The 14,961-nt window shown below is 39.3% G+C and overlaps 1 protein-coding gene across 4 annotated transcripts in view; it reads left to right on the top strand.

Annotated features, from left to right (window-relative positions):
* The window catches only part of klhl29 (kelch like family member 29), a 591,085-nt gene that overhangs the window by 370,868 nt on the left and 205,256 nt on the right, over positions 1-14,961 (top strand). For all 4 annotated transcript variants that reach the window (XM_079572684.1, XM_079572681.1, XM_079572682.1 and 1 more), the window contains one exon: positions 12,618-12,814. In XM_079572684.1, the coding sequence (XP_079428810.1) occupies positions 12,618-12,814 (197 nt within the window). The remainder of the gene's footprint in view (positions 1-12,617; positions 12,815-14,961) is intronic.

Raw genomic sequence — 14,961 nt, 5'->3', positions numbered from 1 at the left:
AAATTCTTAATCGAGAAAAAACATACTATATGCACTTAGTTAAATACTGCACAAAGACCAGACAAACTATTAACAGACTTCTCTTTTACTGCTTAATTATTGAAACCATTATTAAGCGCACCCAGTAAACATCTTTATCTATATCTATATGCTAATTGCTAAGTTAAACTGAATAATTTAACTTAAAGGGATATTTCAGGATTTTTGACATAGGGCCTCATTTCCTAGTTATCTAGAGTGTTGTTGATTTCTGGAGCTTTTTTTTCTTTCTTTTTTTCATTCATGCAGTCCTTATATTTGAAGAGTTTAGTGGTGCTAGGCTAGTGCTAGGCTAGCGCTAGCTAGTAGCCTGCATTAAAAACAGTCTGTCCCAAGCACAGTGCACCTGAGGCAAATCACTTATAACACCAGACTACCGATATACATGTCTAAAATATTACCATTTTGCATTTAAAATAAGTTATATTTGAGCAGCATCAGCTTCCTGGTTGTAAGCTACGCAGCGGCAGCAGTGATCTGCTCGGTTACCGGATGTACAGTAGTTTGTTTACCTGCGGCCGCCATTACTACACATGGAATTCACAAAGGAGCTTTCTAAAAATCAGATATGGCAACGTTTTGGAGGACATGATTTTGAAGAGGTTTTTAATGCAGGCTACTAGTTACCATAGACATGCGCTAGCCTAGCACCACTAAACTCTTCAAATATAAGGACTGCATGAATAAAAAATGAAAAAATCTCCAGAAATCAACAACACTAACTAGGAAATGAGGCCCTATGTCAGAAATCCTGAAATATCCCTTTAAATGCTAACCTTCTCCACCCAGGCCTTGCAGTACATACATACAGTAGCTTTCCGTCAGTTGCAATACTCATGTTTTTTTTCTAACTATAGCTCCTCAGCTTTTAAAATAGGTTTTTCTTTTGATGCCGTAATGGTTGTAGAATAAATAGGCTTCCCCTTTCCCCTATTCTTATCTCCGAGCTCCTGCATGCTTTTATCCCCTCACACGTGTCTCGTATGTTAGAATATCTTTTAATTTTTTTTACATTTCCTTATTTTGCAAATAGGGATTTCTCTTATTCCCCGCTGTCCTTCACATCCTCGCAGGTGTTTTCAGTCTGATTCAAAGTCCCTGGATCATTGTTGTTTTGCCACCTCCCGCTCTCCCCGTGTGTGTGTGTGTGTGTGTGTGTGTGTTGTGTTTCGAGAGAACACAAAGCCAAACAGAAAAGGCTCCCGAGTCACCAGCCGCGCCTCTCTGCCTCCAGGGAAGTTTGGCGTCTTTTCAGTCCCAGAGACGCTCCGACATGCAGACTCTCCACAACCGAGTCATCACACAGAGGAGAGCGAGCGCTTATCACCAGGAAAAGGCGACACCGGGCAAAACGGTCCTCTTTGTTTCGCGCGGCACTCAAAATATATCAAACCCTTCCAATGTGAAAATATTTAATTTTAGTTGGTAGAATGTTACATTATGTAGCTTTAACCAGATAACATTTGAAAGGCAATCTATCGCAATATTATGTACGCAAAATCCCTAACCTCTTAACCTCCATTTACTCCAGTTTGTCTTTACCCAAAATTAAAAACTAACGCCTCATTTGAAAGCTAAGACCTACAGGACTGATCTATTATTTTCCCTTGTGTTTCCATGCATTGTCGCCGCTTTTTTTGTTGCTTTTTTTTCACGTTGTCTGCTTTTTTTTAACGATTTTTTGTGTGCTTTTTAAAAAAACATTTTTTAACACTTTTTGAACATTTTTTGAACACTTTTTTTTAACGCTTTATTTAATTATTTTTTTGCGTTTTTGTAGCTTTTTAATGCTTTTTTTTTTCTTTTTTACATTTTTTGTAACACTTTTTAAACTTTTTTTTTTTTTTTTTAGTTTTTGTTGCTTTTCATCCTCATTTACATCCTCGCTTTTGTGCTGCTTTTTTGACAATTTTTTCAGGAAGCTTTACATTTGTGTAATGCCTGGATACCTGGAGAATAACTGGAGAAAATGTGCTTGTATAGGTGGGTCTTAAGAGGGTAAACACAAGTTGTGAAAATTAGTTGTGATTTCCCTCATTCAGTTACATTTTAGCCTTGTTTTAGTCCTCATTTAGTCTTTCCAAGTCTCTATTAAAAAAAAAAAACATTGCATTGAAATCTTGGAATCATCAGTCAGTTTATTGCCATTGTTATTCATATCCTCCACACGGGCGTCGTCCTGAAGCGTTCGTCCCTACTGGTTAAATCCGGCCCCACAACAACATAACAGCTGCTTAAACACAACCCCCACCCATTACTGTCACCCATTTTGAAAAGCTTCTTGGAAAAAAACATTAAAGTGATAGTCTGGAAGGCTAAATGTATTACAAATTTTATAAAATGTGCAAAATCGACCACCTGCTCATGCATTTTGATGTAAAGTAAGTAAAAAAAAAATCTATATTTTTTTGTTAAGTCCCTCCTTCCCAGATCTCAGCAACTAATCAGAGACAAGTATCCTCCCACGTCAACCAATGAGACGAGCCTTCTCCTGTGAACCAGCCGGTCAGGTCCAATCAGGAGGGAGGGGGAGGAGCTTGATCGTTTGCTTTTGAAAATTCTATTCTCGTTTGCCTCATTTTGCAAACTAAAAAGGACTTTCTGGTTAAAGAGGAGAGGAATTTGATTGTTTACTTTCAAATTTCACTCTATTTATTCCTCACCTAGTAAACTTACAGAGTATCACTTTAAAAAAGCAACAAAAACGAGGATGAAAACGCAACAAAAATGCGTCCAATAGGTGACGACAAAGCAACAAGAGGGAAATGAAAAGTGACACAAATGTGACAAAAACGCAATTAAAAACGTGCCAAAGAAAGCTGGGGAAAAATGACAACAAAGGGACAACAAAAAAGTGTCCAAAATGACAAAAAGTGATACAAATGTGACAAAATGACAAAATGTAACAATACTGAGACAAAAAGTGACACAAATGTGACCATAATGTGACAAAAATGACAAAAGTAAGACAAATGTGACAAAAATGACAAAAATGACAAAATGTAGCCATGCTGAGACAAAAAGTGACACAAATATGACCATAATGTAACAAAATGTGACACAAATGTGACAATAATGTGACAAAAAGTGAAAAAAATAAAAAGTGACAATAGTGTGACTAAAATGAGATAATAAAAGCACAAGAAAAAAGCAACAACGCTAGGTCTCTGGAGAAAATGTGCTCGGCTAAAGCATGTGGTTGGAGTTCTTCCTTAAACACTGAAAATACTGCAAATCCAACATCCATTTCTCAAGGCAATACTTGGCCTGGCTCACCATTTCGACTCTTGGCCCCTTTATCGTTTGACTCGGAGAAACAAACTGGCCCGGATCGTTTTCAGATGGCGACAAAGTGCGGCCCCGAACCTAAAGTATGAGAAATAGTTTCATCTCTAGCCTTAATTTACTGGTATCTCTCCGCGTAAATCCCGGTGCACGGCTAATCCTCGATCCTCTTGTTCTTTTGAAAGCTGGACAGAGTTAGGCAGATCAGAGGTAAGAGTGGCCACAGAGCTGCACCCCCCCCACCCCACCCCCCTCCATGAATATAGAAACACCCGTCAATTCACTGTGACCTTGATAATGGCAAGGAAGCTCCCCCAGCTGCGGGCGCACGCCGAAGCGACTTTGTACTGAAGTGTGGGCCCCCTGCTGGCCGGCCTGTCTATCAGCCATGCTTTATTAATGCGGCTCCCATAGGAACACTGTGCGCTTCACTTCAGGCCCTTCACACCTCTGATGGCGACAGTGATTGCGGAGTTTGACAGTTTCATAGAAGGAATGCACAATAATCGACTAATTAGTTGGAGACACAAAAGTCTATTGTCACGAGGCTGTCAGCTTGTGGCGAAAGTTGAAATCTTAACGTACTGAGGAAGACAAATGCGTCTGTCACAGTAGTGTTTAATATTGCACGCTGATATCAGACAAATCACTGCCTGCTCTGTACAGGCCCAAAGCAGAGTTGGGCAAACAGTGTTATTTAGTGGTAGATAAATCAAAGAGCAAAGGCCTGAAGGGCAGGTTCTGTTCAATTGTGCTTTTACCAGACTATGGTGCTAAGTAATAAATCTAAATTAATTTAAATTTACAATATTAAAGGGAGATACAGTGACAAGATATTTAATTCAAAATGTACAGGTTTTGAGCCACCTTGCTCTCTAAACTTTCACCTGGAAACAAATAGTCTAATCATCACAATACATGGTTTCACTATTGCACTGATTCACTATTACTCACTCTCTCTCTCTCTTTCTTTCTTTCTCCTTCTTTCGTTCTCCTTTCTTTCACGTTCTTTCTCCTTCTTTCTCCTTTCTTTATTTCTTTCTCTCTTTCTTTCTTTCTCTCTTTCTTTCTCTTTCTTTCTCTTTCCTTTCTTTCTCCTTTCTTTCTCCTTTCTTTCTCCTTCTTTCTCCTTTCTTAGTCCTTCTTTCTCCTTTCTTTCTCCTTTCATTCTTTCTTTCTTTCTTTCTTTCTCCTTTCTTTCTTTCTCTTTCTCCTTTCTTTCTTTTTTCTTTCTCCTTTCTTAGTCCTTCTTTCTCCTTTCTATTTCCTTTCTTTCTCCTTCTTTCTCCTTTCTTAGTCCTTTCTCCTTTCTTTCTCCTTCTTTCTTTCTTTCTTTCTTTCTTTCTCCTTTCTTTCTTTCTCTTTCTCCTTTCTTTCTTTTTTCTTTCTCCTTTCTTAGTCCTTCTTTCTCCTTTCTATCTCCTTTCTTTGTCCTTTCTTTCTTTCTTTCTCTCTTTCTCCTTCTTTCTCCTTTCTTTCTCCTTCTCTTTCCCTCTTTCTTTCTTTCTTTCTTTCTTTCTTTCTTCATCAAATGTTTCAAGCCTTTAAAAACATGTGTTAAAGTATTTCGAGATTAATTTGGTGCTGTCTAATTCCTTGCCTGGGCTTTGCACCTTAATAAAACGGCAAAATCTTAATATTTATCCATAGTTCCCTCAAAAAATGAAATGACCTTTGAAAAAGTCTTAACATCTAATTTATCAACCAAACCTGTACATTAAAACCCGGCTCTATCCATTATTCACATTGTGTTTGCCACAATAGACTGTATATATTAAATAAAACAAAGTATTTTATATCTTATAGGCCCTTTACCCCTGCCTTAACCAAGTGCATTTTCTCGAGTTCAGCTTTAACCAAATCTAAAAGCTTTCAGCCTATAGGCCAGAGTAACGCCTCATTTGAAAGCCTACAAAATCATCGAAATATTTTTTCTACATATGTTCATCACATTTTTGTCACTTTTCTAATATTTTCTTGTGGCTTTTTTGTTTTTCGTCACATTTTTTTGTTCCTCTGTTGCATTTTCATCCTTGTTTTTGTCTCATTTCATTGTTATTTTGACACTTTCTTCAAGAAGCTTTAAATTTGGGTGAAGAGGTTAACTATAAAAATACATCCTGCCTACATAAGGCCTGAATGTCTGAATACAGTAACTTTCTGTCCTCACATACTGTCTTCACATAAAGGAATGAAATGCCACAGTAGAGAAGTCTGAACACATGCATAACTGTGGAAGTGAAATCAAGGACATTCTTTCTGTTTTATGGAAGCTGCACAGACTTGTGTTGTTATCCGACACAAAAGCAGATACGACTGAAATGCTGCGACGGGTTCCACATACGTCGTGGTAAAATTCCAACACACGTTCTTTGTACTGAACAGATACAGCTCGTGAAGTGCCCACTTGAAGCTCTTCTTATACTGTACGAGAAAGTTAACTTTATCGTTAATTGTTAGTGGGTTTTTTTCTTTCTTTTTTTTGTCAATTACCTTTTCAAAACTTTATTTCTTAGGCAGTTTCTTACCTTTAAAATTCAAGCTAAAGCCGCATAATATGAGAAAATATTGCACTAATTGTCTTGAATGTTGCGATATCAATATTATTGCTATAATTTTAAAACCATCTGAACACAATTTGTTCCTTTAGATATGTTCCTCATCTAATTGTGTCAACAATTGCTATAATTTATAACTATAATTTCCCAATATAGATTCAAAATGCAAAATTCAGGACTAAATTCCAGCTTTTTTTGAGCCGATAACTGTATAAGTATAATATGAAAAAAAATGAAAAAAAAATTCAATTCATGTTTTGAAAATCTTGCATATTTTCTCGACCTTTTCCACACTCTAAATGCCAGCCCACTGTCCAGTATACGCCATACAAAGAAGCACCGTTTAAAGGGGAACGTGTTTCCTCTGACTATAAAAGGAGCAACCAAATGACAAAGAAACATTACACACAGAATACCTTAAAACCTTAACCTCTTAACGGCCGTCTTAACTGAGCACATTTTCTCCAGTTCTACTTTACCCAAATCGAAAAGCTTCTTGAAAAAAAAAACGACAAAATAGCAACAGAAACTCAGCAAAGCAAGCAACAAAATGTGGCAAAAAAAACACCAAAACTACGACATAAAACTGATCAGCTTTGTAGGTCTTAGCTTTCAAATGAGGCGTTACACTGGCCTGTACACAATGCGTGCTAAAACATAATTAACACAATTATATTTAAGATTTTGCTCAAAAATATATCCCACTTTCCTTTAGTTTTACCATTTTTGTGATGTTTATAGTTTTACTTCCTTATTGACTCTGTGCATAACTTCAAATCATAACAAAACCGCCCAAGAAGTGACTTCCTGTTTTGATCCAGCACACCAAAATAAAAACACTTATTCTTTTTCTTTATTATTTATATATTTATTATTAGTTCCACTTTCTTTCTGCCTAACTATTGAGACAAAACACTTAAAATGTGTGTATTTAATTATATTCTTGGTATGTTGCAAGTACCTGCTGAACTAATCAATGAGACGAGCTGTGTGCTTTTATTTTGGCGTGCTGGAATGAAACAGGAAGTCACTTTTTGGGCGGCGTTATGATGCAAAGAGTCAACTGGACACTTGCCAGGAAGTGACACAGACTTTAGACTGTTGCCGTGCCAACCATGTCAAGTCAATGGGAAATGAGTGAGTCGAATTTACCTTTATCTATGTCACCTCCTGTCAGTAGCTTAAAAATTCAAATTAGAGTAACTTTTCTGCCCAATATTTCTTCATTAAAAGTGCTGCTTCACTGAAATGAAATATGATAACAACAGATATTATCCATCTAAATGATTCATATTTTCAAAAGCAATAAAGCCTGTCACATGCACTATAAAGGCACTATACATTTTTTTGAAACGGATATGACGAACTATAGCCTGCTAGTTCACAATTAATACAAATATATATACCCTAACCCTTCTCACAAATGTCTGCTTTTAGGGCCTTTAATCAAATATTATGATTTGATAGTTTGTTGTGAAGCCAGGTGATGTACGATACGATACTAAACCCCTGCTCCCATGTGAAATGCCAGGAATGATGCCCAATGCGATGTCGGCCATCTTGAAGTGGTAAAGCTGAGCAACTTTTCACTTTGCCTCAAGCTAAGCACTGAAATAAGGACGCGCTTCCCATTTTAATTAGGTAACAGGTCGCATTGTTCGGGACAGTCTATCATTTCATAAGAAAACATGTATTTCTCGTATAATGTTTAATTTAAAAGTTATAATTACTTTCTAAAGATGGCGTGTCCTTGCTGGGCTGCAGCGAGAAACCCGTTTGTTTGTGCGATAGACAAAGCGTTAGAAAACTCATTACTTGTGTTTGGATTAGACGGCATAACAAGGACATCAGGAGAATGAGCTCAGGGCATTTCAGAACGCCGGGCGTACATTCGGCAGGGAAGAAGCTACTGAAACAAGCGGAAATCTTTACAGCTTGGAGAGATGAATTTACAGAATGTCTTTTCTCGCTCCTCAGGCCAAAAATCCATTAAAAAAACAAAGAAATAAGGAAAGAAATGTCAAAAGGCCATGGAAAGACGACGGTGTGGATGTTCTTGATCAAACATACTGGCGGTGCAGGTATTACAATCACACTGTTTAATAATAATCGCGCCCCCGAAAGCACGTTTTCCAGCCTCGTGAAGCATTTCTCTGTCAAACATTAAAAAGTGTGTCCTCGATAGCGAACCGCGCGCACCTGAAACCCCGTAAACAATGACAAATCTAGCACATTATGTTTGTTTGTTTACGTTATTCTGATTTATGCCGGGACAAACCGCGTAAACACGGGCCGTTTTTAGCCCCTGCTTTGGTTTTTGAAGGCGTTTCGATCTTTTGAGGATAAATGGAGCCGTGAACCACTGCGGCGGCCCTTTTAGAATAATGGATGGAGAATTTATCCCAGGACTAGTCCGTTTTAAACCTCGGATTTAAAGGGAAAAACTGTAAACATGGGCCATTTTTAACTGTGTTTTTTGCTTGTTCAGGCACTTCTTATGTACAGAATAGTTCCTCAAAACTAAGGGTTATTGATTATATTGTCACAAATAGGCTCAAGGCGTTTTCTAATGTTTTATTATCACACTGAAAATTAATGAAAACATACAACATTTCAATTGTACATGTTCAGTTTTTAGTCTTCAAAATGGCGACTGTAACAGGAAAATGTGCCGTAAATCCATGTATAGGTTATTTAATTATTGGCTTATAGTACTCTAAGTACTACACCGTCATCCAGGTGTCACCAACCTTTTTTACCTGGCGAGCTTCTTTATTTTCAAAAATACTTGCGTAGCTATGCAACTTAGGAGGAGGTCACTCTGGAGAGGTCGTCGCCAATATGATTTTTTACTTCTTAAAACCCGTCTGAACCTGAGCATGTAAAAAAAAAAAAAGTAAGTCTAGCCCATTCCTGTATGAGTTTTGAATGTTTAAGGAAATAATCAGTGTGCTCATTCCAGCCACTAGGGGGCAACTTAAAAAAAAAAAAAAAGAGTTCCACACGTGACCAGCAGAGGGCTCAGACATAAAAAGAGATCAGGATAAAAACAACAAATTATAGCCATGTGGTAAATGGCCAGTCTGAGTCTTGAGTTTCCTCAATAGTATTTTCCCAATTAAAACACATTTTACTGGAGTTTTTGTTTATGGACCCCAGGGGTATATTCCAGTCCCGATATATTTTGGCCCCCCAGGGAAATATACCTGGAGACCCCTGCGTTACACTGTTGCTCTCCTGCCGTGAAGGTTTTAGATTTGGGTACAGACGAACTGGAGAAAATGCGCTCGGTTCAGGAGGTTAAAGAAGAAAACAAATTAAACTCTGTCCTTAGAATTTATTTACTTCAATGTTTGCCGATTCTGAACAAAATGCCTCTAAAATGTGACCTATCAAGCGTCATGTAGGAATGTAGAAAGCTCCTAATAAAGGGAATTCGAACTGCCAACCTTTCACTTATAAGTCACTTTACTCACCTGAGCCACTACATACAGTATTTACACAGCATGATAAATAAAGGATAATAAATCCACAAAGCAAAGTAGGGATAGATTATAACTTTATGTCTGGACTAGTAATGAAGATATGACTTCTTTAGACTTTTCAACCTTCACAGAATATTTAGCGAAAGTTGGTGGAAGTTTGTTGTGTGCGAGTGTGTGCTCACCATCACCTCATCTCGCCACCGCCGCTGCTCTCATGTTTTGACCGGTCATTTTTTAAAACCTCTTCAAGCTCAAGTGGTGCATTTTTCACAAGTAAATTTCCTTTCGCCTTGACGTGCCCATCTATTCAACGACTCTCTCCTCCCTCTGTCTCTCTGGCCTTGTGTCTTTGCATCCTTCCCTTTTCTCTCATTATAAATATCAACCTCTTCTAGACACTCAGGGAACAGGCTTTTTTTTCCAAATTGTTTAGGCAAAACAGACTGCCAAAAAAACAAAAAAAAAGGCCTCATAATCGAAACGACGTTTGTAAGCATGCCTCCTTTCTTTGGTTTCTCTTTTTTCTTGCCGTCATCATGAACCCGCGACCACACTCTCCCATCAACCCCTTCTTTACTTAACTACCTGCCCCCTTCAGAGCGAGGCAAAGAGGGGCTAAACATGTAACATTATGTGGATTTTTTTGCTTTGCAGGAAGAGGGAGAGAGAGTGAGTTTAACTACTTTGGTTTTCACAGCCATCCCGAGATAAACAGTATGCCATTGTCAAATTTTAAGTTCAAAATTTTATTTTTATTCTTACTTTTTGTGTTTGTCTCTCTCCCCTGTCACCTCCTGAGTGCGCTTTACAACTAATGTCTTAAGTTCATACACTACAGGAGTATTGCAGCTTGGACAATGGCTCTATTATAACTGGGCAGTACTGTGCATAAGTTTTAGTGGGCAAAATATATAAGAATTTTAAGCTTTTTAAGAGAGTTTATCATGAACTGGAAGATACTCACCAAAACTATATGAATGCATGATATATATATATATAATCTAATGCCACTTTTTCCTGATATTGTTCATAAGCCTTTTTGTACCTAAGACTTTGACACAGTACTGTAGTATTTGGCGGGCGGGACGGTCAAACCGGGGGGAAACTCTTTATTCATTATAAACAAGGTTACAAGTCATGGAACAACCCAACTTCTCCCTTCATAAGGATGGCTGCTGGCTCCCTGTGGACGACCCCTCACCGCACCTGTCTCTCCTCTCTCCTCCACTGTGTAATCTTTCTCATCTACAGTGGGTTCAGGACGTATCCATACCCCTCTATTTACCTCTCTGTTATTATGTCGAAGCCTCACACAGATGCGTTTATTTTTAGCAATGAGAAATCTAGTCAGGATGCACTTATATGACTGTTAAAGTGTCCCTTAAAGCTGCATTCTGCAAGTTTTTATGCAGGAAAAAAAAGTTGATACTTGTGCGTATTTGACCTTGTAGTGACGAAGCGGCTGGATGAGTGATCAGCATGACGCTTTTACTTTCGATCACGGCGGTCTCTACAACGCTCCAGGACCACTCGTTTTGTAGGCTTTCTGATGAGAAGCTCCGTCAGCAGTGAAAACCTTCCAGATAATTGATCCTGGTGCGTCCTAGAGACCACTGTGATGGAAAGTAAACTTATCACACAGCCGCCGGGTCACTACAAGGTCAAATACAATACAAATGTCATTTTTTTTTCCCCGCATAAAAAGTTACAGAATGCAGCTTTAATGCCTGTGTTTGACCTTTTAACACTAACAACGCCCATTTATTCTGCGTTTCCATTTTAGACCTTATTCGACAAACTTTAATTTGTTTGTTTTGTTGTGTAGGACCTAAATACAAGCCACAACTACTACATAAAAAAACTTTAAGCATTTATTTAGTACATTATTGTGGCATAATTTGTGTAGATGTTTTCACCGATGAAACATTAATGTACGGTGTCGGTGTCGGCCTCTTGCATAATGATACAGACATAATCATTTTACGTCATTGTACGAATCCACCCGCACTACCTCCCACGCAGACAGAGGGCGCCACCTTTACCCCCTATCCCACTGTGAGTGACGGAGCCCAAGTAGCCCCATTTATCTCAATGCAAGGCCGCTTTTCATATCCGCCGACATCCACAGCCGCGGGGAGATGCTGTATCCGTTTAGTGGGTTATTATTTGGCACGGGGCATTAAACACGGGCTGCGGGGTGTTACTTAGCGCTCCCGTGCCTCTCCCACGGGTGCTGGTAGTGGTGGTGGTGGGAGTAGGGTGAGCGCCACGGGGGGGGTGGTGGTGGTGGTGTAAGATCCCAGTCATTCGATCTTGGGGTGATGTCACAGAAAGCCCTCTCCACTTGAGGCGTATCGTGTTCTATTTAATTTGCGTTCTCCGTGGGACAAAAAATGAAAAAAATAAATCACAGGCGTTTCGGTGCGGCTGATACCCTACACTCGCACACTTAGCAATGTAGACTCACGGAGGCGAAGGAAGGCGGCGTACCATGTGTCATGTTTCACCCTGTGTCCTCTCTCTCTCTCTCTCTCTGCCATGTATGCATATCCCCTCATGAAACTATGCATACATGGAATCTCGTGACGGCATGCCTCTCCGAGCAATAACTCTTTTTTTATTTCTTTTCTTTTTGGCCTAATCCTGTCCATTACATTGTACATTTTGTTGCAGATGCAGCACTGTAGTTTTAATCTGTCGGCTTGACCAGCGAATCTCAAACTTTGAACACCATCTTTGCTTTAAAAAAAAATAAAAAATGGCCAGAATCTAGATGCCAATACCAGATCAGGTTCTCATCTAAATTTACGTCGAGATTCCCTGAGGACTAAATTTGGACTCTGACTGGGATTAAATTAGGACAGAACTAGCCCCAAAATGAACTATATAGGGACTAAATCACAAACATACCAGAAAAAGCAAGGATTATTTGACCGTGAATTCCAAACTGATTAGGTCTAAGTGTAGCAACAACAAAAAAGTACCGAAACACGCAGTTTGAGAACCGCTGTGCTTGCCTAAATAAGAAAGTAGCCTTTAAATTTTCCACTTTGTTTTAAACCTTGTAACATCTTACTTTCCCCACTGTTCTTTGCCCAGGTGTGTCATAGCCATTTTGTCTAGCATACGTGTGTACCTACCGTATTTCTGCGCATCCTTTTTTTTTCTTTTCTCGGATATTCTCCCGACACTTCCTGACATGTGACGTCTCTGTGTGTTCCCCCGATTGGGTTTTTTGTTTTCGGCTCAGGTCGTCAGGGGAGACGCGGAGTGGAGAGACTCTGGAGCTGAACATGAGCAACATCAGCGCCGAGGTCCTGGAGCAGCTGCTGGAGTTCGTGTACACCGGGTCGCTCGTCATCGACTCGGCCAACGCCAAGACGCTCCTGGAGGCCGCCAACAAGTTCCGGTTCAACACCTTCTGCAAAGTCTGCGTCTCCTTCCTAGGTACGGACTCAAAACTGGATTAACTCATTGACTGCCAGCCATTTTCAAATCAGAGAGCTCCCCACTGCCAGAGCTTTTTTCAGGATTTTGACTGTTTTTTCAAGACCCACAGGAAATTTAGGTCTATGTCAACGAAACCCACTAAAAGAAAGATTAGACTCGCGAGATGAAATTGCCATGAGATTTCTCGTCACGGTGTAAAGTAATCTCGTGATTTATTTTTTGGATGTACTGTAGTTTAGATACAGACCTACTTACTGTAGACTGCTTATAAGGGAATATGTAGGCATTAGTTGTAACAGTCTGTAGGCCTTCTTAATATATTGATTGGCACTTAACAGAGCGGGTGGTCCCAAGCAAGTTCAGTCGCTTAGTTTAGTTTAGTCTTTATTGAAGGGACAGTGCACAGAGACATTAAGCTCAAAGACAGATATGTTGAGCACCAGATTATAGCTAAATAGCCATTTTCTAGTCTGCAGTCCCTGGTTACATAGAAAATATCCAGTTACATTGTATATACAATAGCATGCAATGAATAAGCAATCAGAACAAGCCGCGCGTCAACCTGCAGATTCACAATTCACACCCGCCCCTCGTTACGTTCTCTTTCATTTTGTACTAAAGTCTCCGCTGTTGGAAGATGCTATTTACCGTCTTCTATTTGTTTGTACGATTGTACACGTGACCTCTACCGTGCACGGAAAAAGCAAAACAAGGCAGAACGCACAACGTGCTAAATTTGAAGGAATGATGACAGTGGGACAGTTGAGGGAGAAAGAGGTCAGTCTAACGAAGACTCCTGTGAGTCAGTGTCTGACACAGACTGTTTAGATACTAAATCTAAACCTGGCTCCACCTTATGAAATCAACTTTTAAGCTACAAGTTCTGTTTAATTATTACAACAGGAAATTTGATCAGAATACGCCTTCTGTCAAAAGAGCTGAATGCATTAGCCTTGTTCTAATATTTAACTCACACATATGGAGCCAGCATGATTTGGGTAAAATCGAATCATGCTGGCTCAAATCCCTTATTATTTATTAGAATGCAATGACTCCATACAAAGGAAACATAAGAACAAAATATTATTTAATTTTGCCAATAATGTGAAAGGGACTAAACAGGGTTTAAAAATGTTAAAATTAAGTATTTTCATCCCTCTACATGTTCCAACAATGTCCTAATGTGTAGAATGAGCTCAGACCTGTTCACCACAACTGCCTCTAAAATCCTGCGCTGTCACTCACAAAGGTGTTAATTCGGGTCCGAAGTGCCGTCATGCACGAGCTTAATATAAAAGGTGCAGTTACACGTATGACCTGAGGTGGCAGTAGTGAGTATTAAATGGCTAACTTGCATCTAGCCCCTTTAAAGTCTCGTTCTCGTGGACTCAATCTTGTGTCTCGTCTCGTGAGATATGTATCACAGCCCACCACTAGTTATCGGCCTTTATTATTTTATCAGCTGTTATTACGTTATTACGTTATTACGTTATCGGTTCCTGCACAGCTCAACGAGAACAACTAGAAGGTATGAAACTCGGTCAAAAATTTGCATCTCCATCTGCAGACTCCTTGTACTGTAAATCCCATCACATTATGCCGTATAAAGTATAATATTATTTCTTGTCAGTTGAGCCCGTCTGAAGCTCCCAAAGTCTTTTCTTATTAAATCCCGGTGTTTTGCTCATTCAAGCCGGTGCAAGCAATATTTTCTCGCTCACCTTGGGGCTGGCCGGAGGTCAAACGCAGGAAGGTATGAGGAATTAGAACGCCCGGAAGGCTGCGGTAGTCGATAAAATGAAATATCTGTTTTTATATATTTTTTTACTCCATCCAGGTATTAAATCACCCAATATGGGCCAATCGGGGCATGCTACGAGGCTATACAATATATCAAATTCCACATTATCCACAGAATCGATCAAAGTCACTGGATCTTGAAGAAGTGATGGTGAAATGCACTTTTACTAAGGCGATTTAGTCCTTACAGCATTTAGTGTATTTATTTATCTAATGCAGTGTCTTTACAATAACAAAGTCTCTATATTTCTTCCCACAAAACAACCCAGTTCGCTACAGGGATGAGTTTACAAGCACGTTTCGCTTCTTTCAGGGTCACTTTCCATGGTCACTCTCACAGTAAT

Source organism: Gobius niger (assembly GCF_951799975.1).
Source record: "Gobius niger genome assembly, chromosome: 15".
NCBI classification, from domain to species: domain Eukaryota; kingdom Metazoa; phylum Chordata; class Actinopteri; order Gobiiformes; family Gobiidae; genus Gobius; species Gobius niger.
Note: the sequence above shows the minus strand (reverse complement) of the source record. Positions and strands in the feature narration are given on the sequence as shown.